This window comes from Bison bison, unplaced genomic scaffold (genome assembly GCF_000754665.1).
Source record: "Bison bison bison isolate TAMUID 2011002044 unplaced genomic scaffold, Bison_UMD1.0 scf7180017864224, whole genome shotgun sequence".
Taxonomy (NCBI): Eukaryota; Metazoa; Chordata; class Mammalia; order Artiodactyla; family Bovidae; genus Bison; species Bison bison.
In genome coordinates, this window is record NW_011494796.1 from 3,566,315 (window position 1) to 3,590,936 (window position 24,622).

Here is a 24,622-nt window from a genome sequence, read left to right on the forward strand (position 1 = left end):
GTGAGGTGGTGAAGAGGCAGACTAGCCAGTGGTGAAGAGGCAGAACCGTGCATATTCAGGCTGCCCCCGCGCTGCTGCGCACCCGCTGGGCGGGCCACACCGCCCGCCCCGCCCAAGGAGGCTGCGAGGAGCCGAAAAGGCGCGCGGTACAAATGCAGAGATACCCTGGAGAGTTCACAGTTCTCGGGTAAGACCCTGACACCAAACCCCAGGCCTAACTGGGGCAAGGATGCGCCCCAGAAGCCTTACCTCCCCCAGCACCAGCGGCCCTCGGTCAGCTGTTCACGGCGGCTGGAGCAGAGCTGAGCAGCTGGCCCTGCAGCGGGGGTGCCCCTTCCAGCGCCCGCGTGTGCGTCCTGGGACCCTCCAGACCGCCCTGATGCCTGAGAAGGGCGGCCTCAGCTCCCCAGTGCAGCCAGGCCCTTTGTGCTTGGGCACAGACACCAGCATCTGGATGGCCGGCCACCAGCAATGTGCAGGGTGCATCATAAGCCAGAGCTGCTCCAAAGTGCCAGCAGTAATAATAACAGTGTAGTAAGTGCAATGAATGATCCTCTCTAGGTTCACTATCAGATCTGACATTATTAGAGACTTCTAAAGAAAATTAGTAAGTTCCCAACTGGGTAGTTAAAAAAAATTCAGTTCTAATCCACTTACTCCAGCACTCAAACCAGCAAGCCCTCCAGCTTCTCACTGCTGAATGGGACAAACACCGTGCCAAGTCCAGGCCCTGCCTTGGCCTCCTGGCATTTGTTTCTTTCTGGCCATGCCAACACCAAAGTGTTATTTCTCATGGCAACAAAGCAAACACTGACAGAATGGTCACCACGAACACAGGCCAGCTCATTAAACATCCAGGCAAGGGTTTGGGCGACTTTCCAGAGGGGCACCGGGGAGCCAGAGCTAGGAATGATTTTGGTCAGATTTGACTTGGCTTCACTTTTGCTCTTTGAAAAATGCATCTAGACCATGTGATGCAGGCTCCTAGACTTTCCTTTCCAAACACCATCAAAACCTTAACTGCCCGCTGACAGTGGAAAATCAATGTGGGCTTCTCGGCCCTTCCTGATTGCCGGCAGAAATAGATTCTGGCAGCCTGAGAACTAGGCTGGGCCTGACACAGAGGCGTGGGGAACCTCAACCAGCCATGGCTTCCACAGAGGCAGCAATTCCATTAAAAAATACCAACTGGCTGGTGGGGAAGGCAAAGCACAAAAACAGAAGAAAACAAGATGACTGCTTTAGCAAGGTCACTGCCATGAATGGCCAGGAAGACAGGGAGTTTTCAGGCTGTGTACACATAGCAGCCAAGTACCCTTTTGACGCCAAAGCCTTAGTCCAATATTCTAAACCCCAAATGCCAGTTCAATCCCCCTGCACACCTGGGAAGGTCAGGGCACTTACCTCTGGCTCCCGAGTCATCATTCTTGAGGCTGGGCCCCCCCCACACACTAACCCCCTCTCTTCTGCTGGCAGCACAGAAGGAAAGTGCTGTCATAGGTCAGCGATCCGAGCAGCCAAATGCACCTAATGCAAGGCACTTGAGTGTGAAATTCACTTGAATAATAATAATTTAAAAAACACCACCCTCTTTGGGGAAGCACAGAGTCCTTATGACTCAGGCTGTACTGTAATTTCATTTTCTCTTCCTATGCTACCCAAGAGAGCCAAGGAGAAGAAAAGCAACTGCGTCTTGTCTTTGCGTTCTCATTTACAGAATGCAATAATCACGTGCATGCTCTATCCCTGCCCTGGCAAATTAGCAGGAATTACTGGTTGAAAATATCACAGACACAGATCTCAACCATTTCTGCTTTTAACCTTAAACCAAAAAAATGAAAGTTACCAGGTGCATCTTAGAATCACTTGGGAACTTTCTAAAAAATACTGATTCAGGTCTCATCCTACAGATTTGGATTTAGTATACAATGTGGCCTGCACATTGTGATTTTTAAAAGCCACCAGGGACTCCAATTACAGAAAAGTGCAAGAACCACTGATCTACATGAAAGACCTGAGGGGTACACTGCAGGGATCATGAAATGAGAAAATCCCCAAGTTACAAAGATTCAGATTCTGGTCTCAGCATCCCTGTTTAATATTTTCTGTTCTCAGACAAGTAACAGAATGTCTCTAAACCTCAATATTTCCATCTGGTAAACAAATTCTATTTCTTGCAGTTCTTACTGAAGTGTTATATGGTTCAAATATGATAAGAAAGTGCTAGGAAAAACACTAAACACTATACACATGTAAGGGTTAGATGATCATTATTTCCTTTTGCAACCTGAAGCTGATGTTTAGTGTTTATTGAGACTTATTATGTGCCAGGCCTTGGGCTAAGTGCACAGCTGGCTTCCAAGGTAGATACTATAACTACCTCTGTTTATAACTGAGACTAGCCAAGGTACAGACAGGTAAGAAGGTGTGGAAAACAGAATATCAGTGTTCTCTAGAAACTCGCAAATCAGAAATGATTAGAAAAAGGTAAAAAGGGATCCCTGGTGCTCCAGTAGCTAAGACTCTGAGCTCCCAATGCAGAGGGCCTGGGTTTGGTTCCTGGTCAAGGAACTAGATCCCCCATGCCACAAATAAGGACCAAAGATCTCTTGTGTCACAACTAAGACCCTAAGCAGCCAAATAAATAAGTAAATAAATACTAAGAAAAGAAAAAGGTAAAAAGGAAATGTTGCTGTTCAGTCGCTGAGTCATGTCTGACTCTTTGTGACCCCGTGCTCTGTAGCACACCAGGCTCCTGCGTCCTCCACTATCTCCCAGTTTGCTAAAATTTATGTCCAATGAGTCGGTGATGCTGTTTAACCATTTTATCCTCTGCCACACCCTTCTTCTCCTGCCCTCAATCTTTCCCAGCAGTGGGGGCTCTTTGCATCAGGTGGCCAAAGTATTGGAGTTTCAGCTTCAGCATCAGTCTTTCCAATGAATATTCAGGGTTGATTTTCTTTAGGACTGACTGGTTTGATTTCCTTGTAGTCAAAGGGATTCTCAAGAGTCTTCTCCAGCACCACAATTTGAAAGCATCAATTGTTTGGCACTCAGCCTTCCTTATGGTCTGACTTTCACATCTGTACATGACTACTGGAAAAACCATAGCTTTGACTATATGAACTTTTGTAAGCAAAGTGATGTCTGTACTTTTTTTTCTTTCTTTATTATATATATATAATATATATATACACACACACACACATATAAACATATATATATTTATACATATATACACATATACACATATATACAAGCTGAAATCAAGATTGCTGGAGGAAATACCAATAACCTCAGATATGCAAATGAAAGTGAAGTGAAAATGAAAGTCACTCAGTCATGTCTATTTTACTCCATGGACTATACAGTCCATGGAATTCTCCAGGCCAGAATACTAGAGTGGGTAGCCCTTCCCTTCTCCAGAAGATCTTCCCAACCCAGGGATTAAACCCAGGTCTCTTGCATTACAGACAAATTCTTTACCAGCTGAACCACCAGGGAAGCCCAAGAATCCTGGAGTGGGTAGCTTATCCCTTCTCCAGCAGAGCTTCCTGACCCAGTAATCGAACTGGGGTCTCCTACATTGCAAGCGGATTCTTTACCAATTAAGCTATCAGGGAAGCCCTAATGGCAGAAAATGAAGAGGAACTAAAGAGCCTCTTAATGAAGGTGAAAGAGGAGAGTGAAAAAGCTGGCTTAAAACTCAACATTAAAAAAACTAAGATCATGGCATCTGGTTCCATCACTTCATGGTAAATAGATGGGGAAAAAATGGAAACAATGACAGATTTTATTTTCTTGGGCTCCAAAATCACTGTGGACATTGACTGCAGCCATGAAATTAAAAGATTAGAATTTTAAATTAGAATATTAAAAAGCAGAGACATCACTTTGTTGACAAACGTCCATATGGTCAAAGCTAGTCATGTATGGATGTAAGAGTTGGACCATAAAGAAAGCTGAGTGCTGAAGAATTGATGCTTTTGAACTGTGGTGCTGGAGAAGACTCTTGAGAATCCCGTGGACAGTGAGGAGATCAAACTCATCAATCCTAAAGGAAATCAATCCTGAATAGCCATTGGAAGGACTGATCCTGAAGCTGAAGCTCCAACACCTTGGCCACCTGATATGAAGAACTGACTCTGGAAAAGACCCTGATGCTGGGAAAGACTGAAGGCAGAGGAGTAGGGGACAGCAGAGGATGAGATGGTTGGATGGCGTCATTGACTCAATGGACATAGGTTTGAGCACACTCTGGGAGATAGTGGGAGACAGGGAGGCCTGGCATACTGCAATATATGGGGTTGCACAGTCGGATATGACTGAGTGAACAACAACAAAATAGTTGACTTACAATGTTTCAGGTACGCAGGAAGGTGGCTCATTTATACATATACACATATATTATTTTTGAGATTATTTTCCATTATAGGTTATTATAAGATACTAAGTATATTTCCCTGTGCTATACAGTAAACCTTTGTTTCTTGTTCTATATCTATTTTAACTTAGAAATCTAGCATTTTAGTCATACTAAGGCAAACAAGTGGAATCAAAATGTCATAAATTTTTTAGTTAGGCAAAAATTCATGTTTCCTAAAATATATATATTATACATACAATTTATATATATGTATACAAAAGTTTTTCTGCAATGCTTTATAAAGACTTGAGAAAGAACATAAAAAAAAAGAGATGGAGAAATTGGAAAACATAAAATGAAATGGGAGTACTTAATATGAAATAGAAAAAGTGAAACAAACTGCATAAAAGATCATCATAGTCCAGTCATTTTTAAACATGGCTCCTCATTAGAGATATATCTGGCACTCTGGAGGAAAAAAGCAATACCTGGGCCTTTGTATTTTTTTTAAAAATTCCAAGAAAATTCTGATATGAATCTGGGTTTTAAAAAGAGATTACAGGTTTTGCTATTAAGTGGTAATTTTGGTGATACAAAATTCTATTACTTTTCTGTTGACCAATCATGATACAATGGTATTTAATGAATAATAGTTACATAATCACAATAGTAAAAGATGTTTATCAGTTTCACAATCAATAGCCAGACGAAAAGTAAAAGATAATTATAACTGCATGCCATAATGGGAACATGACTAACATGATTATAAAATAATCACACACAATTTGGCAGTGGGGGGGCGGTCAAGGAGAGTGCTGTGGTCAGCAGAAGTGCACACATGTATATTTCCATCCGCTCAGCCAGTCTATGTCTTTTGGTTGGTACATTTAATCCATTTCCATTTAAGGTAATTATCGATATGAATGATCCTATTACCATTTTCTTAATTGTTCTGGGCTTATTTTCTGTAGGTCTTTTCCCTCTCCTGTGCTTTCTGCCTAGGGAAGTTCTTTTAGCATTTGTTGTAAAGTTGGTTTGGTGTTGCTGAATTCTCTTCAATTTTGCTTGTCTGTAAAACTTTAGATTTCTCCATCAAATCTGAAGGAGAGTCTTGCTGGGTAGTCTTTCTTGGTTGCAGGTTCTTCCCTTTCATCACTTTAAATGTATCGTGCCATTCCCTTCTGGCTTGTAGAGTTTCTGTTGAGAAATCAACTGATAACCTGATGGGAGTTCCCTTGTATGCTATTTGTCATTTTCTCTTTGTTGCTTTTAATGTTTTATGTTCATCTTTAATTTTTGTCAGCTTGATTACCACGTTTCTCAGTGTGTTCTTCCTTGGGTTTCTCTTTCCTGGGACTCTGTGCTTCCTGGACTTGGCTGACTATTTCCTTTCCCATGTTCAGGAAGTTTTCTTCAGCTATGGGTGGGCAATAGTCCTTGTGATCGCAAAGAGTTGGACACAACTTAGCGACTAACACGTAACACTTTCAGAGGTCTGTTACGCTGTCTTCATTCTCTTTCATTCTTTCTCCTATATTTTGTTCTGCAGCAGTGATTTCCACCGTTCTGTCCTCCAGGTCACTTAACTGTTCTTCTGCCTCAGTTATTCTGCCATTGATTCCTTCTAGCTCATCTTTGTATGTTCTTTAGCTCTTCTAGCTCTTTGGCAAACACTTCTTGCGTCTTTCTTCATTCTGTTTCTGAGATCTGGATAACCTTCACTATCATTATTCTGAATTCTTTGTCTGAATGGCTGCATATCTCCACTTCAGTTAGTTGCTTTTTTTTTGGGGGGTGGGTTATATTGTCCCTTCATCTGGGACATAATCATTCTATGCTATTTCATCCTGATTAACTTTCTGTAAGGTGGTTTTTATTCTAGCTGCTCTGGGACTGTGGTTCTTCTTGTTTCTTCTGTCTGCCCTCTGGTAGATGAATCTAAGAGGCTTCTGTCGGCTTCTTGATGGGAGGGCCAGGGTGGGAAAAACTAGGTCTTGCTCTGGTGGGCAAGGCCTTGCACAGTAAAGCTTTAATCCAATTATCTGCTGATGGATGGAGCTGACCACCATCCCTGATAGTTGTTTGGCCTGGTGACCCAGCCCTGGGGTCTACAAAGTCTATAGCAGAGTTAATGGGGACCTCCAAGAGTGTTTACTTCAAGGGGGACCTTCCAGGACTGCTGCTGCAGTGCCCTTGTCCCTGTGGTGAACCCCTCCTGACCTAGGAGACACCCCACCCCAGCAGGTAGTTTTGGTCCAGCCTCCTGTATGGGTCATTTCTCCTTTCTTCTGGGTCTGGGTGCATGCAAGATTTTATTTTGCCCTCCAAGACTGGAGTCTCTGTTTCCCCCAGTTCTATGGAAATCCTGCAGTCAAGTCCCACTGGCCTTCAAGGTCATATTTCATAGGGATTCCCAGTCCCTTTGTTGGATCCCCAGTCTGGGAAGCCTGACACAGGGCTTAGAACCTTGACAGCAGTGGGAGAACTTTGGTGTTATTGTTCTCCAGTTTGTGGATCACCCATTCAGCAGGTATGGGGTTTGATTTTAACATATTTGTGTCCCTTCTACCATCTTGGTGTGGCTTCTTCTTTGTCTTTGGACATGGGGTATCCTTTTTTGGTGGGTTCCAGTGACCTCCTGTTGATGGTTGTTCAAAAGTTGGTTGCAATTTTGGTGCTTTTATCGGAGGAGATAAGCGCACATCCTTCTACTCTACCATCTTGAACCAGAACTGATATCTCTGCTTTTTAATACACTGTCTAGAGTTGTCATAGCTTTCCTTCCAAGGAGCAAGCATCTTTTAATTTCATGGCTGCAGTCAATGTCCACAATGATTTCTGAGCCCAGGAAAACAAAGTCTGTCACTGTTTCCACTTTTTCCTCTTCTATTTGCCATGAAGTGATGGGACTGGATGCCATGATCTTCGATTTTTGAATGCTGGGTTTCAAGCCAGCTTTTTAACTCTTATCTTTCACCTTCATTCAGCCCTGGGATTTCTTTGGAGGGAATGATGCTGTAGCTGAAACTCCAGTATTTTGGCCACCTCATGCAAAGAGTTGACTCATTGGAAAAGACTCTGATGCTGGGAGGGATTGGGGGCAGGAGGAGAAGGGGACGACAGAGGATGAGATGGCTGGATGGCATCACTGACTCAATGAACGTGAGTCTGAGTGAACTCTGGGAGTTGGTGATGGACAGGGAGGCCTGGCGTGCTTTGATTCATGGGGTCGCAAAGAGTCGGACACAACTGAGCGACTGAACTGAACTAAACTGAAGAGGTTCTTTAGTTCCTCTTCACTTTCTGCCATTAGAGCAGTATCATCTGCATATCTGAGGTTATTGATATTTCCTCCAGCAGTCCTGATTCTAGCTTGAGCTACATCCAGCCCAGCATTTTGAATGATGTACTCTGTATATGTTAAATAAGCAGAGCAACAATATACAGCCTTGTCATACTCCTTTCCCAATTTTGAACCAGTCCATTGTTCCATGTCCGTTTCTAACTACTGCTTTGTGACCTGCATACAGATTTCTCAGGAGGCAGGTAAGGTGGTCTAGTACTCCCTTCTCTTCAAGAATTTTCCACAGTTTGCTGTGACCCACATAGTCAAGGACTTCAGCGAAATAGAAAAGAAATAGAAATGTATGTAATCAAAAAGGGGCTTCCCAGGTGGTGCTAGTGGTAAAGAACCCACCTGTCTATGCAGGAGATGTAAGAAACAAGGGTTCAATCCCTGAGTCGGGAAGATACCCTGGAGAAGGGCATGGCAATTCACTCCAGTATTCTTGCCTGGAGAATTCCACGGACAAAGGAGCCCGGCGGGCTATAGTCCCTAGGTTTACAAGGAGTCAGCCATGATTGAAGGGACTTAGCACACATGCATAATCCAAAAGATGGAAGGCATAAACCAATATGACAGGTCCTGCAAAAATGTGAATTAGGTGTGTTCCTCTTTCAAAAGACATACTCTCAGTTGGGATTAAAAACTCATTGCTGTTTATAAGAAATACACCAAAGACAAAGACAAAACTGAAAATACAGGCAGTCACTACAGGCACTGGGTTTGGTGCAGACTGCTCTGACTGTGCAGTAACGACTGACAGAACAGGCGGCACTGACTAGCCGCACACGCCTCGGGGCTCCTCCCCGCCCAGCCTCAGGGCCAAGCCTGAAGCGGCAACCTGGCAGTGACTTTCCAGATCCTTCTCCTTTGCGCAGGTTAAAGTTTCTGTAAGGCTGTATTTGCTCTGTAAATCACTGCTTTTCTAAAGCCTCCTGTTCGTGTAGCCTGATGACCGTTGCGGGGGTGGGGCTGCTTGAGGGGCTGGAGGCATCGTGGAAGGAGGGGTATCTGACTGGCTGCCCTTCCTCCAGGCGTGGGGGAGGGGAAGCACCCAAAGAGCTTTCCTTTCTGTTCTTGTCTTTTTTTTGAAAAAGGTCTGGGTTTTTTTCCTGTTGTCATTTTTGTTTTTTTCTGTTTAAGTTGGGTGGAGGGTGGTGGAGAGGAAAATTAAGTATTTACTGAAGCTTGCTGCTAAGTCGCTTCAGCCGTGTCTGACTCTGTGCGACCCCATAGAGGGCAGCCCACCAGGCTCCCCCTCCCTGGGATTCTCCTGGAGTGGGTTGCCATTTCCTTCTCCAGTGCATGAAAGTGAAAAGTGAAAGTGAAGTTGCTCAGTCGTGTCTGACTCTTAGCAACCCCATGGACTGCAGCCTACCAGGCTCCTCTGTCCATGGGATTTTCCAGGCAAGAGTACTGGAGTGGGGTGCCATTGCCTTCTCCATTTACTGAAGCTTATACTTTGGTAAAATGTGTGGGTGGGGGAAGGGCAGACATTTTTCTCAACTGCCTGTTATATGCCAAGTGCTTTTCCTTCTGGACTTGATGCTTTTGACTAAGATCATGTTTGACAGATGTAAATATTAGTGTCAAAATAGAAGCTAGGATGAAGTAACACTAATTAGTAGGTGTAGAATTTATTTCAAATTACATGTCATGACATAATTTTTATGGCTTGGCTCAAGAGACAGTTTTAAGAGCACATCCTCACTGATGCTACATTACTGCTTTCTAACCATCTACTTCGTGGCCTGTTACGATGACGAAAGTTGACAAAGTAAACCAGTATCAACAACTAAGTCTGGTAGATCTGGGAAAAATAGAAATAGGTCCTGAACCCACTCTTTGGTTAGCCAAATTTGTCCTGCATGAGATGGCACTGAAGATATACAGAAGCAAGTGGCTGTTATCACACACTGAGAGCTGTAATGCACAATCCAGAAGAGGATGGAAAAGATACCCTTCAGTGCATTGCAGAGATGCTGCAGATCACCAAGCAAGCCATGAGATTAGATGTACCTATAATAGAGAGAAAGCTTGAGAGAAAAATCAGTAAACCTCACAAAGACATCATTGGCATCAGTTCTCAAAACTAAGGCTCTTTGGCCCAGGTGAAAAGTTTTTAATGAGTAAATTTTCATCTCTAAATAAAAAAGTGATACAGACCAAATTCATTGTAAATACTGGTAATCTATGAAAGTTCAGAAATCTTACAAACTCTGAAATGAAAGTTAACTTTCTAAAACCAAACTTAAAAGTAAATCTTTACAAATCAGATAGTTGTCTTGAAACCATGGAAAATACAAGTGTGATGGATAATAAAGCCCAGGCAGAGTCAGATGGAGAAATGTCTTCAGATAATGACTCATACCACTCTGATGAATTCCATACAAATTCTAAGTCTGATGAAGACAGGCAGCTAGCTAACTCTTCAGAGAGTGTAGGGACAGCAGACTATTTCTTCCTAATTGTGGTATTATTGCTTCAGCACCTCAATTAGGCAGAAGATCTTAGTTTACTAGAAGCACTGATATTAGCATTCATGTTCCTTCAGAGGTTACTATTGCTCATGAACGTGGGCTTGGAAAAGGCCATGAGTCTTCTTTGAAGAAAAGTCCTTCTGCTGACATCATATACACGTTGACTGGCTTTGCCAAGCCTGTGGATATTTGCTGCCACAGATTTGTTCAAGATGCACAAAACAAAATGACCAAGCTATCAGAAACCAGATCCGTTTCTCAGCAGGATAGGAAGAAAGGAAATCAAATGACTAATCAAGTTTCTCATGAAGAAATTCAATTGAATCAATGGAAACAGATACCTTCTCCACCATCTCAATTAGATGTGTCTTTTTCTGCAACAGGCCCACAGTTTGTGTCAGTTGAACTAGGGCATTCAGTTGTATCTCAAAAGACCACCGGCTCCAAATCCAGCATGCTTGAACTTGAGACAGGGCTTCATGTAACTCTTTCTCCTTCAGAGAGCTGTAGCAATAGGGCAGTCTCTCCCTTTGGAAAGGTTTGAAGTTTCACAGAACAGGTTGCTAATATTACCCAAGATGGATTAACCCAGGGGATAAAGTTTGCAGTGGCAAATGTTCAGAAGAGCCCTGTAGAACCTGAAGTAGTTAAAGAAGTCCAACAAAATGAACTTTAAAATATATTTACATAACACCAGACATGAGTAATTCAGATTTAGTTTTTAGCCACACAGAATCCTGTGGTTTTAATTTAATCAAAAAAAAAAAAAAGGTGTCACATAATCTGTACTGTCTTTGAATTTAAGTATCACAAATTCTAATTATGTTTATTTGGAAAGGTTCTAAAAGGAGATTAAACCTGAGCAGATTCCCAAATTATAGAGCTAGGACAATCGAAGTGCATCATCCTAGGGTGTGTAGACTTAAGTAGCTTATACACTGTAGGGGAAATGGCAACCCACTCTGGTATCCTTGCCTGGAGAATCCCATGGACAGAGCAGCCTTGTGGGCTACAGTCCACGGGGTCGCAAAGAGTCGGACACGACTGAGCGACTTCACTCACTCACTCACTCACACTGTAGGGAGGTTTGTCTCTTGAAAAATATTTCAGGAATAGGTTACTTTGGAATGTAATAATCTTAAAGTTTTTTTGGAGTGGGCTGGGTGGGAAGAATGTATGAAATAGACACAAAGGGTGGACATGGATCCATTTAGGTAATTAGCATTTTTGATAATTTGTTTCTGTTCTGGTAGCTCATTTCTGTGTGTTATCTCTACAGGGGAAATACTTAGTTTAGTAACTTTCAAGTGTTACTAGTATGGAGTAACTGCTATTTACATTTTAACATAAAAAACTATTGCTTTAGCTTTTGATGCTTAACCATTCCCTACAGAGTTAATTGAGGGCTAATGGCACTATATAGTCAAGAAATGTATGCCCATTTGATTCTAATTTTCCCCACATCCTACATAAACAAATTTAAAATATTGCTGCCTTGTAAACCCCAAAGTCCAGGAGCATTAAGACTTGCCAGTCATAAAACTTGAGGTGTCAGATGTGAATATCAGAAACTATTAAGTTTGCTCTTTTCAGAATTATTTAGAATGTACACATATTGGATACTGGTAACGCCTGAAAGAAGTCTTCAAATTGTAATTTTTTGCAGAAGGCAGTCCATCACCTGGAGAAGGAAATGGCACCCCACTCCAGTGTTCTTGCCTGGAGAATCCCAGGGACGGAGGAGCCTAGTAGGCTGCAGTCCATGGGGTTGCACAGAGTCGGACGCGACTGCAGCAACTTAGCAGCAATAGCAGCAGCAGCAGTCCATCACATATTGTGTAAGCTATCATAACTATTTAAAATTTAGTCTGAAGCACGATTGTGCTAAAACTTTACGTTTTATGACTGTAACCTTGACCACATGGAACCAGGACCTCTTCTGTAAGCCCATCATTAAGAAAGTTGCATATCTTATTCCAAACAAGTATTGGTTTATCCGGCACCTTTAGAGCCTTATGCTATTGGAGTGATTCTCAGCTAAACATTATGTCTGTTGTAACTTTGACAAGTATATCCATTTTTGTAATTTATCAGTGGTATATCTGTTTTTGAAGTGTCAAATACTGTGACTATGCAAAATAAAATATCATTATAATTTAAAGTGAAAAAACCACAGTGCTGTTTATAAGAAATACACCTAAGACAAAGAAAAAACTGAATATAAAGGCTTGGAAAGCTTATACAAGGTGGATGCAAAGGAAAAAAGAGAAGTGTGGCCATGTGCAGAGCAGACAAACCCAATTTTAAGGAGAGAAGCTTTGACGGGGTTAAGGCAGATATTTGACATAATGAATAGGTCCAAATGGGTTATAAAGCCATAAACCAGGAGTACAAATGAAAAACTTTCAGAACTATATGAAGAACTAGATAAAAATCAGTAGATGAGGAAGCCAAGACTAAGAGATGTAAGGAACCAGATGGAGGTCCTAGAGCAGTGAGGCCTGGAGCCCAGATTAGAGCACAGCCAGGAAGCCTCCCACCAGAGCCCATCAACCAAATATTCAGAGATGATGTCAAGACGGTTTCAGTACAGAGAAAAGCCAAAGTGAATGAAGGAACAAACAAAATAAATCATGAAAAATAAATAAAATCTAGTGGTTCCTTGAGGACCTCTAGAATATATAAAACCCTGACTAGCCTGATTAAATTTAAAAGAGAAAAAGTAAAACTGTTCAACATTATAAATCAATATCATGAATGGAAATATAACTACAGACATAGAAGAAAATAATTACTGAAAAAGGTAAATGTAACATACTATGATGGCAAATTCAAAACTCTAAAGGAAATAGATGATTTTCTACCAAAATATAACCTCTTGAACTGCACATAAGCAAAAGCAGAGAACCTGAACTGACCAATGATTTCAAAAGATGTCTGAAAACAAAGACCTGCTTTATCTAATAAACCATTAGCAATAAATAATTCCTATGAAACTTCTCCAGACTGTAATACAATGGAAAGTTCTCCAAGTCATTCTGTAAAGCTAACATTGTCTCATACCAAAATCTCAAAGACAATAGAAATAGAAAAGTATAGATCAATTACCTATAAATATAGAAGCAAACACTGTAAATAAAATATCAATAGGTCAAATCCATCCATAATAACACCAATTAACATTTATTACAAATTTCAATATTGGGTCAACACCTACAATCATTCATTAGAACGGCAAATTAAAGTAGAAAAACTATGTGAGTATATCCACAGCTGCTAATATAGATCCAATAAAATTCAGCAACTTTTCTTAATAAAAACCTAAGCACAGAGGAATACATGGAAACTACCTAAATATATAGCAATAGTCTATTTACCAAAAATGCTGATGCCAAGACCTTTAAAATCAGGAACAAGAGAGACACATCTGCTCTTTTCAGATGATTCAACTTTTGACATTTCTGCTAATAACATAATAAGCCATGAAATAAAGTTAAATAAATATTAGAAAAGACAAGACAAACCTGCTTTGAATTTGCAGATAACTTGATACATACCTAAACGTTTTGAGGAACTTCTCTGAAAACTATTAAAATTAATAAGAGAAGTTGGTAAGCGGATTGGGTAAAACAAATAAATAGAAGAGCTTTCCTTCATATCAGCAATGCTAAGTTGGACATGGGAAAGAATGATATACATTCCATTCAAACAATGGCAAAAACAATAAAAAATAAACAAAATAGGTTCAGGAAACCTTTATCAGGAAAACTATAAAATCCTGTTAAAGGACCTAAATGCAGCACAAGTCACCATGGAAGTTACCGGGGGAAATGCACAAAAGGGAAAAAACAAATGTCTGACAACAGTTAGGGTATTTTTGAAAAAAGCAAATAAGGAGTAGAAAACTTGCATTAACCAGTCGTAAGGTTTAAATAAAATGCCTGTAATCAAAACAGCGTGGCATTTGAACAGAAATAGATTTAAAGGCTAGTAGACCAGTGCAGAGAATCCCAAAATGTATATAAGTATATATTGGAAGAAATGGCAATGGTGACATTTTAATCCCGAAGGAAAATCAAAGTTTACTTTAAAAATTGTGCTGGAATATTTGAAAAAAGGAAAGTTAGATTCCCTCCCTCAAACCACATACACAAAGAAATACCAGGAAAACTAAGACCTAAAATGTAAAAAATAAAAGAGTCAAAATGTATAAAAGACTCTAGGAGAATATTTACATAAAAGTGAGGGGGAAATGACTTTCTTATATAACCTAAATGCCATAAAGGAAAAGACAGGCATATTTGATTATATATTCACATATCTTTGTTATCTCAAAAGATAACAGACAAAAGACAGATAATGGATTGGGAAAAATATTGGTAACATCTATGATAAACAAAAAAGGCTTAAAATCTCTAATATCAATAAGATGCTTCAAAATTAGAAGGAAAAGGTGAGTAATCCTTGAGAAAAATAATAAACTGTAACAGGCAACTCACATAAGAGGAGACACAAATAATTTATGAGGATATGCAAAGATGCTCAACATTATTAAGATATGAAATGTGGACATTAAAACAAGAAGATTCTATTTTTACCCATGAGAGTGATGAAAATTAAAATGCCCCTGGACATCCAGTGCTGGCCAGGGTGTGGGGAATAGAAATCCCCATGTCACACTGGTGAGAGTGTTGAGTCACCACAGCATTTGGGGAAGTGATTCCAAAGCAGTCCACTTTCAGGACTTTGATCTACATAAGAATTACCCTAGAAATCAGGCTATATCACAAGGGCAAAACCCAGAAATAATCCAAATGTCCACCACCAGGAAAAGGGCTGAATCAACTAAGCTACATTCACTCTAGATTTAAGGCACATATCAAAAAGAATGAGATACAGCTACATTGACTGAACGAGGGGGAGTCAGTGATGGAGTGCTCAATTTAAAAAGCCAAATTGAAGATAATGTAAATAATGCAATCCTATTTTTGTTATTAAAATGGTAAACTAACTGGAACTACTCCCCATATGTGTTTTTTCCCAGTTTTATTGAGCTATAATTGATATATGACATTGTGTAAGTTATGACATGTTGATCTAATACATTTATATATTGTACAACGATTACTACTGTAGCCTTAGCTAACACCTGTACCATGCCACTTAATTACTATTTCTTTTTGTGGTGAGAACATTTAAGATTTATTCTCTTAGAAACTTTCATGTATATAATACAGTGTTATTAGCTGCAATCACAGTGCTACACATTAGATCTCCGGGCTTATTTATCATACGGCTGAAGTGACCAACACTCCAGCTATATGACCAACATCTTCCCATGTGCCCCACCCCTCAGGCCTTGTCCTACTGTTTCCACAGTTTGGCTTTTTTAGTTTCCACCTATAAGTAAAAACATACAGTGCTTATCTTTCTCTGTCTGACTTCTTTCACTTGGCATAATGTCCTCAAAGGCCATCCACGTTGTTACAGATGGAACCATGTCCTTCTTTCTCGTGGTTGAAGAATCGTCTGCTGTATGTAAACACCACCTCTTCCTTATCCATCCATCCACAGACAAAGACTACTCACCATTTTTCCCGGACAACTGCTGGGCAAGGCGCTTGCTTCAACAAAATACTTCCTGAGGAGATGTTTGCTGGGGTCAGGACTGTCCAGTAAAATGTAGGAGCAGAAAAAGGCTCCATGCCGAATCAGGAAGATGGCAATATCTTCATTCCCTACAGGACAGAAAGCAGAGTGCTCAGGGCATTCGGGACACAGAGCGTGTCACGGTTGTCCAAAAGGCCAGACACGCACGTGAAACGAAAATGAGAAGGGCGTGAAACTGCTGAACGTCTCTGTTGCCTCCCTTGCCTCCACAGGTGCCTGTCAGTGAGAGCACTTGTGTGGGGCCTTGCCCTCTGCAGCACCTCCGAGGAGAGTCGCATCTGCCGTGGTTGGTCCCTGGCACTGAAATCCCCTCGCAGGAGGGAGTCGGCAGAAGGAAGGAGGACGCAGATCTTTTGAAGAAGAAGCCAAGAACAGAGCTGCGAAACTCCACGCAGGCCACCGGAGAGCCAAAGGCGAGTGTGACGGGCGGGCCCGCGTCTCTACAGGACAAAGGCTCTCGCAGGAGGCTGACTGGGACCCACCTGACTTGATGGCCGCGTACAGCGGCAGGCGTACGATGACAGGGAACTCGTTCTTCCTGACTGCGTAGCTCTCCGGGTCGGCCCCGTAGGTCAGGACCAGGAGCTTCACCACTGCCAGGTGCCCCTGCTGGCAGGCCAAGGCCAGCATCCAGTTCAAGAGCCGCTGGGGGCTGCAGGGACCTGCACGGATGACGGGACAGAGTGTGGCTGAAGGGACAGTTGTTGCTGCTCTGAAATCCCCTCCAGCCACGGCCCTGTTTCCCGCTGAAAGTCGCTTATGTCCAGTTGACAGTGTCTATGGAACAGCCCCCCTGAACTGCATATGACATTTCCCCACATCACTATAAACCCACCTGCCCGTCAAATAACACCCGCTGGGGAAAGAAGCATTCAGGACAGCACATGCAGTGAGATCGTGATGAAAAATGTGTGTGTGGAAGTAAGACTAGTTAGAACTACCTACTCTCACAGCTGCAGAATTCTCTCCAGATGGTAGGACGGTGAGATGCCCTTACTCTCCGCCTCATCCCCAGCCCTGACTGCAGCCCTGGAGCAGCGTCACACACAGGGACACAGGTTTTGGAGACAGGTGACTTAGGATTAAAATATTTCTGCTGTGTCATCTGGGGCAAATTTCTTATCCTCTCTGTGGCTCAGTTTACCCATAAGTAAAACGGGAAGAGGAACACCCTGCCTTCCAAGTTTAATGTGAGGATTAAATGACATTGTGTATGTCAAGTACTTGATTCAATAAACTGTCACAACATCTGACAAGTGCCTGATATAACTCATTGTGGTATGTCATTATGTTCTTAGAGTAATAACACTTTCTGCTTTCCCGAATTATCTCTAATATAAATATACCACTTTCATAAGTTAAAAAACACTTTGGTGAAGAAACAGATCAGCCCAAAACTTAAGAGAACTGCTCCCTAAAAGAACTGCCTACTTAATTCCAGGATGAAATAACACACTGAAGGAACAGGGACAGCATAGGCTGAAATGCCACAGTATCTTCAAGTTCAAAGTAATGCAAGGTCTTTTGGATCTGGCTGCCATGGAAAAATGATCTCATCCCCCACGTGGACACTTCCCAATTGCATCATAACACTCATTTCCAGAGGTGGAGAGTTCTCAGGAACCAAAGTGCTCTGGGGCCTGGAGAGAGTGCCTCTCTCTGTGTCATAGGAAATTGACCAGGAAATGGGGTGAGGTAGAGAAGGCAAGAATTAAAACCCAGTACACAAGGTACCTGGCATCATGTTTGGGGTGCAGCAGGTGCTAAATAAATATCCCTTCTTTGCCCTTAATTGATGACTAAAATGAACAATTCAAAGGAGGAGGTACATGAGCAGAAAACAAATTACCCCTAACTCAGTTACAACCAGATATCCAGCTGTGAGAATTGCGGTTGTCATGCTGCTAACTTCTGCTGAGGATGGAGTGCGTCAGTCTCAGGAGGCAGGCCCTGTATTTCACAGTCATCATTTTAATATGAGGAGACCAAAGCTCAGGGACAGTGGGGAACTTGCTGAAGCTCCGACAGTTGGTAAATGGCAAAGTCAAGCCCTAAGTTCTGCTTTACCCGCAACCAAAGGGTACTATCTTAACCATACAAACCCCTGTGTGTATTCTTTGAGGCCCAAATCCAGCTCAAAGAGCCCCATTTTGGTTTCCATCTTTCCACCTCCTCTCTCTCGTCAGCCCTGCTGTAATTTCTGGTTACAGAAATTACAAACGATGTCCTTCGAATGATGTTCATAATTACACAGTGATGTACCCGCCCACCATGGACCTCTCCTCCCTCCTCTTCTTGGACCCACCCTTGTTCTCCAGCTGCCTCTTATCTTACCTTACTCCTGACAAGGGCCACCCTCCCTTCAGGCTGGGAACCCCCAGAGGACCAGACACTGTTCTGCCCATCTCTGCATCCCAACAGGGCTCAGCACAGTGCCCTGAACTCTTTCAGTCCCACTAGCTCTGTCCCAAGTTGAATTAAAGACAGGACACCCCGGGAGCTGCTGAAAACCATGCCCAGCTCCAACATACTCAGGTCCAGCCAAGCTCCCTGCTCTGCAAAGCAGGCAAACCAGGCTCTTCCCTTGCTTGTCTGCCAAGTAAACCCTACTCAGTCTGCAAAGCCCAGTTGAGATGTCAACTCCTTCTGAAGACCTCAGCCTGCACGCAAACAAGACCATCCCCTGATGTGTGGTCACAAACGACTGTGTAGACATTTCAACCTCTGCATGGTTACACCACACAGTTACTCTTTTCTGCCTCAATTTCCTCTGCTGTACCAGGAGCTACTAAAGGGCTGGGACCACCTTTTTAAAAAGCCTCTGTGTCTTTCAGGTTCTGTAGTGTGTCCAGTACTTGGCAAATGCTCAATAAATGTAAGCTGTCCAACGAGTGAGTCAGCTGGCATAGACTCTTTGGGGCAAGAACAGAGCTACTCTTGGGGATTCCTGAGGAGAAAGAATCAGTCACTGGCACCTCAGGGGCTCCTCTCTGTCTTCCTATACCTTGCTTGACCCAATCTGTGTCTATGGGCCCTAACAGTGCCCTGATTTCTGTTCAAAAACTCATTCTTCCTCCAGGCGTATGAGGGCATGCCAGCTTGGAACCAAATCTGAGCACAAAGCTACCTCAAAGGACACAGTCAGACACTCCCTTAACAGTGAAAAAAAAAAAAAGAAAAGTGAAAGTCATTCAGTCGTGTCTGACTCTTTGCAACCCCATGGACTATACAGCCCATGGAATTCTCCAGGCCAGAATACTGGAGTGGGTAGCCTTTCCCTTCTCCAGGAGATCTTCCCAACCCAGGGATTGAACCCAGGTCTCCCGCATTGCAGGCAGATTCTTTACCAGCTGAGCTATAAGGGAAGCCCAAGAATACTGGCGTGGGTAGCCAATCCCTTCTCCAGGGGATCTTCCCGATTCAGGAATCAAACTGGGGTCTCCTGCATTGCAGGCAGATTCTTTACCAAGTGAACTATCAGGGAAGCCCTTAACAGTACTACTGCATAGTTTGTGGTGTGTATGTGTGTGTGTGTGTGTATGTGTGTTAGTTGCTCAGTTGTGTCCGACCCGTTGCAACCCATAGCCTGATGCCCGTCAGGCTCCTCTGTCTGTGGGACTTTCCAGGCAAGGATCCTGGAGTGGGCTGCCATTTCATAATTTGTGGGGTCCCATGTAAAACTTAAAATGGGGTCCCTTGATTAAAAACTATTACAAATTTCAAGAGGGTAATGCAGAGTGTAGTGGGCTTCCCAGGTGGTGCTAGTGGTAAAGAATATGTTTGCCAATGCAGGAGACCTTAAAGACATGGGTTTGGTCCCTGGGTCGGGAAGATCCCCTGGAGGAGGGCATGGCAACCCACTCCAGTATTCTTGCCTGGAGAATCCCACGGAAAGAGGAGCCTGGCAGACTACAGTCATAGGACTGCAGACAGTTGGACACAACTGAAGCGACTTAGCAGGCATGCTCACAAACCAAGTGTGGGGCCCTTCTAAGTACGGGGCCCTGTGAGACTGCATTGTCACATACCCATGAAGCTGGCCCGACTCCCTTGCAACATTCTAACTCCCAAAGACCACTGCTAAGACAATGCCTCAGCCTATAGCTGTAGCAATAACTGTAACAGATCCAAGGCCATTATAGGAAACCAAAGGAGACCAGGATTTCTGAGTCTACCAGAGAAAAAATTACTTGTTATTAAGAAAGCAACATAGCAAGGAACATCCAGACAATGTAATATTATTCAGTGATAAAATACGTGTGGTGTGTGTGTGTGTGTGTGTGTGTGTGTGTGTGTGTGTATGAGCTCTCAAGTCATGAAAAGACATGGAGGAAACTGGAATGCATACTGCTAAGTGAAGCAGTCTATCTGAAAAGGCTACATACCATATGAACCCAACTATATGTCATTCTGGAAAAGGCATAGTTTTGGGCTCTAAAATCACTGCAGATGGTGATTGCAGCCATGAAATTAAAAGATGCTTACTCCTTGGAAGGAAAGTTATGAGCAACCTAGATAGCATTTTCAAAAGCAGAGACATTACTTTGCCAACAAAGGTCCGTCTTGTCAAGACTATGGTTTTTCCAGTGGTCATGTATGGATGTGAGAGTTGGTCTCTGAAGAAAGCTGAGCACTGAAGAATTGATGCTTTTGAACTGTGGTGTTGGAGAAGACTCTTGAGTCCCATGGACTGCAAGGAGATCCAACCAGTCCCTTCTGAAGGAGATCAGCCCTGGGATTTCTTTGGAAGGAATGATGCTAAAGCTGAAACTCCAATACTTTGGCCACCTCATGCGAAGAGTTGACTCATTGGAAAAGACTCTGATGCTGGGAGGGATTGGGGCAGGAGGAGAAGGGGATGACAGAGGATGAGATGGCTGGATGGCATCACCAACTCAATGGACGTGAGTTTGAGTGAACTCCGGGAGATGGTGATGGACAGGGAGGCCTGGTGTGCTGCGATTCATGGGGTCACAAAGAGTCAGATATGACTGAGCGACTGAAATGAACTGAACCGAACCGAACTGATGAAGACAGTAAAGAGACCAGTGGTTGCCAGGAGCTGAGAAAGAGATGAACAGGTGGAACAGGAGGGCAGTGAAATTATTCTGCGTGATACAGTAATGGTCCATATACGTCATTACACATTTGTTAACAGTCATAGAATATACAACCCGAGTGCAAACTGTGCGCTCACGTTAGTAATAACACATCAATATCGGTTCGTTCATCAATCTTAACAACTGTACCATTCTCATACAAAACATCAATAATAGGGAAACTGTAGAGGGTGGTATATGAGAATTCTTGGTACTTGCTCAACAACTTTTCTTTAAACCTAAAACTGCTTTAAAGAATACCCCCAGATTTCTGGATCTGGATTGGTAAACAGTGTGAGGACATAAACATTTTGGAGTGAAGCACCCCACCCCCAATGTCTGTCTGGTTCCTAGGAAAAGAGGGTCCCTGAAGGACTTCCCTGGTAGTACAGTGGTTAAGAATCTGCCTTCCAATGCAGAGGATGCTGGTTCAATCCCTGGTTGGAGAACTAACTCCACATGCTGTAGGGCAGCTGAGCAGGTGTGCCACAACTGGGTAGAAGCTTGTGTGCAGCGACAGGGATCCTTCATGCCACAACCAAGGCTCAATGAAGCCAAACAAATGAGGAAATAAGTATTTTTTCAAAAAGAGGGTCCCTGAGCAGGGGTGAAGAACCCACACCCTGGGACTTACCTGGCAAAATGAGTGAAGTGGCTCAGTCGTGTCCGACTCTTTGCAACCCCATGGACGGTAGCCCACCAGGCTCCTCTGTCCATGGGATTTTCCAGGCTAGAGTACTGGAGTGGTAGCCATTTCTTTCTCCAGGGGATCTTCCCACCCCAGGGATCAAACTCAAGTCTCCCGCACTGCAGGTGGGTGCTTTACTGTCTGAGCCACCAGGGAAGCAAAGCCTCTTTACCTGGCAAAGACTCGAGTAGCTCCTGAACGACATCAGTGTGCCCAAACTGTGCTGCCACCACGGCAGGGTTGTCGTCAGTGGGCTCCGTCGGTAGCTCTACCAGCCTCTCAGTGAGAAGATACCGGACGGTCTCCAGGTCACCATGGGCTGCAGAGATACTCAGGAGCTGGCCCTGGTCAAAACAGAGCAGGGACAAGACATCAGCACGAAGAGTGCTGTTGGGAACTGCCAAGAGAATCGACTCTAAAGGCTCACCAAGCCCACGGGCAAGTCTGGGGCTGTGCTGCCCAGGACGGCAGGACCAGTCACGTGTGGCTGTTAAGGCTTGAAACATGGCTCATGCAAAGTGAGATGTGCTGAAAATATAAAATCATATGTGATTTCAAAGTTCATTCAGTTTCTCAGTCGTGTCTGACTCTTTGCGACCCTAAGCAGCATGCCGAGCTTCCCTGTCACACCAACTCCTGGAGCTTGCTCAAACTCATGTCCATCGAGTCAGTGATACCATCCAACCATCTCTTCCTCTGTTGTCCCCTTCTCCCCCTGCCTTCAGTCTTTCCCAGCATCAGGGTCTTTTTCAGGTGATTTCAAAGACTTACTACAAAAATGGTAAACTATCTTGTCAATATTTTCTGGGGCTCTAAAATCACAGTGGATACTGACTGCAGCAAAGAAAATTAAAACACACTTGTCCCTAGGAAGGAAAGCTATGACAAATCTAGACAGTGTATTAAAAAGCAGAGACATGTTTTGCTGACAAAGGTCCATATAGTCAAACCTATGGTTTTTCCAGTTGTCATGTATGGATGTGAGAGTTGGACCATAAAGAAGGCTGAGCGCTGAAGAATTGATGCTTTCAAATTGTGGTGCTGGAGAAGACTCTTGAGAGTCCCTTGGACTGCAAAGAGATCAAACCAGTCAATCCTGAAGGAAATCAGTCCTGAATAATCACTGGAAGGACTGATGATGTAGCTGAAGCTCCAATACTTTGGCCACCTGATGCAAAGAGCCAACTCATTCCAAAAGACCCTGATGCTGGAAAGATTTAAGGCAAAAGCAGAAGGAGGCAGCAGATGGTTAGATAACTTAGACAGTATCACCAACCCAAGAGATTTGAGTTTGAGCAAGCTCTGAGAGATAGTGAAGGACAGGGAAGCCTGGTGTGCTGCAGTCCATGGGGTTGCAAAGAGTCAGACATGACTTACTGACTGAAAAACAAAAACAATCTTGTCAATAATTTTTACATTGATTATATGTTGAAATGATAATCTTTAATATATTCTAGTTAAATAAAACAGAGTATTAAAGTTTACCTGTTTTGTGAAATTTGACCAATATCTGTGCTTTAGTTAATAATATTGTATACAGGTTAATTTCCTGTTTTCTTACATGATATTTCTTTATATTTTCAGAATTATATTAGAATACTATTAATAGTTATATAATCACAATAGTAAAAGATGTTCATCAGTTTTCACAATTAATAGTCAGAAAAAAATAAAAGATAATTATAATTGCAAGCCATAATGGAAACATGATTAACCTAACAGTATAAAATACTTACAATCTGAGGCATTAAGCAAAGTGATGTGGTACATGGAAGTACATATACGCACATGTTTTCATCCACCCAGCCAGTCCATGCCTTTTTGGTGCATTTAGTCTATTTACATTTCAGTTAAGTTTGATATGTATGATCCTATTACCACTTTCTTAATTGCTTTGGGTTTATTCTTTGTAGGCATTTTCCTTCTTTTGTGTTTCCTGCCTAGAGAAGTTCCTGCAGCATTTATTGTAAAGCTGGTTTGGTGGTGCCCTCTCTTAACTTTTGCTTGTCTGTACAACCTGATTTTGACATCAAATCTGAATGAAGTGTTGCTGGGTAGAGTATTCTTGGTTGTAGGTTCTTCCCTTTCATCACTTTAAATATATGGTGCCATTCATTTCTGGCTTGCAGAGTTTCTGTTGAGAAATTAGCTGATAACCAGATGAGAATTCCCTTGTATGTTATTTGTCATTTTTCCCTTGTTGCTTTTAATATTTTATCTTTGTCTTTAATTTTTGTCAGTTTGATTACTATTTAATATATGTCTCAGTGTGTTCCTCCTTGGGTTTATCCTGCCTGGGACTCTGTGCTTCCTGGACTTGGTTGACTATTTCTTTTCCCATGTTAGGGAAGTTTTCAGCTCTTACCTCTTCAAATACTTTCTTGGATCCTTTCTCTCTCTCTTCTCCTTCTGGGACCCCTATCATGCGAATGTTGGTACATTTAGTTTTCCCAGAACATTCTTAGGCTGTCTTCATTTTTTTTTCATTCTTTTTTCTATATTTTATTTTACAGCAGTAATTTCCACCACTCTCTCTTCCAGGTCACTTATCCATTCTACCTGTGATTCTGCTGTTGATTCCTTCTAGTGTATTGTTCATCTCTGTTTGTTCCTTTAGGTCTTTGTTCTTCTAAGTCTTTGTTAAACATTTCTTGCATCTTCTCCATTCTTTTTCTAAGATCCTAAATCAACTGGATCAAATTGCCAACATCTGTTGGATCACTGAAAAAGCAAGAGAGTTCCAGAAAAACATCTACTTCTGCTTTATTGACTACCCCAAAGCCTTTGACTTATAGATCACAACAAACTGTGGAAAATTCTTAAAAAGATAGAAATACCAGACCACCTGACCTCCCTCCTGAGAAATCTGTATGCAGGTCAAGAAGCAACAGTTAGCACTGGACATGGAACAACAGACTGGTTCCAAACAGGAAAAGGAGTACGTCAAGCAAGGCTGTATATTGTCACTCTGCTTAT

General features: G+C 42.5%; 1 protein-coding gene and 1 pseudogene across 1 annotated transcript in view; one reads left to right on the forward strand and one right to left on the reverse strand.

Moving 5' to 3' along the window:
- The window catches only part of LRRK1 (leucine-rich repeat kinase 1), a 130,627-nt gene that overhangs the window by 62,873 nt on the left and 43,132 nt on the right, over positions 1–24,622 (reverse strand). Inside the window, 3 exon segments of the mRNA XM_010845812.1 lie at positions 15,779–15,927; positions 16,342–16,521; positions 21,819–21,990. Coding sequence (XP_010844114.1) covers positions 15,779–15,927; positions 16,342–16,521; positions 21,819–21,990 — 501 coding nt within the window.
- Positions 230–10,907, forward strand: LOC104992844 (annotated as a pseudogene).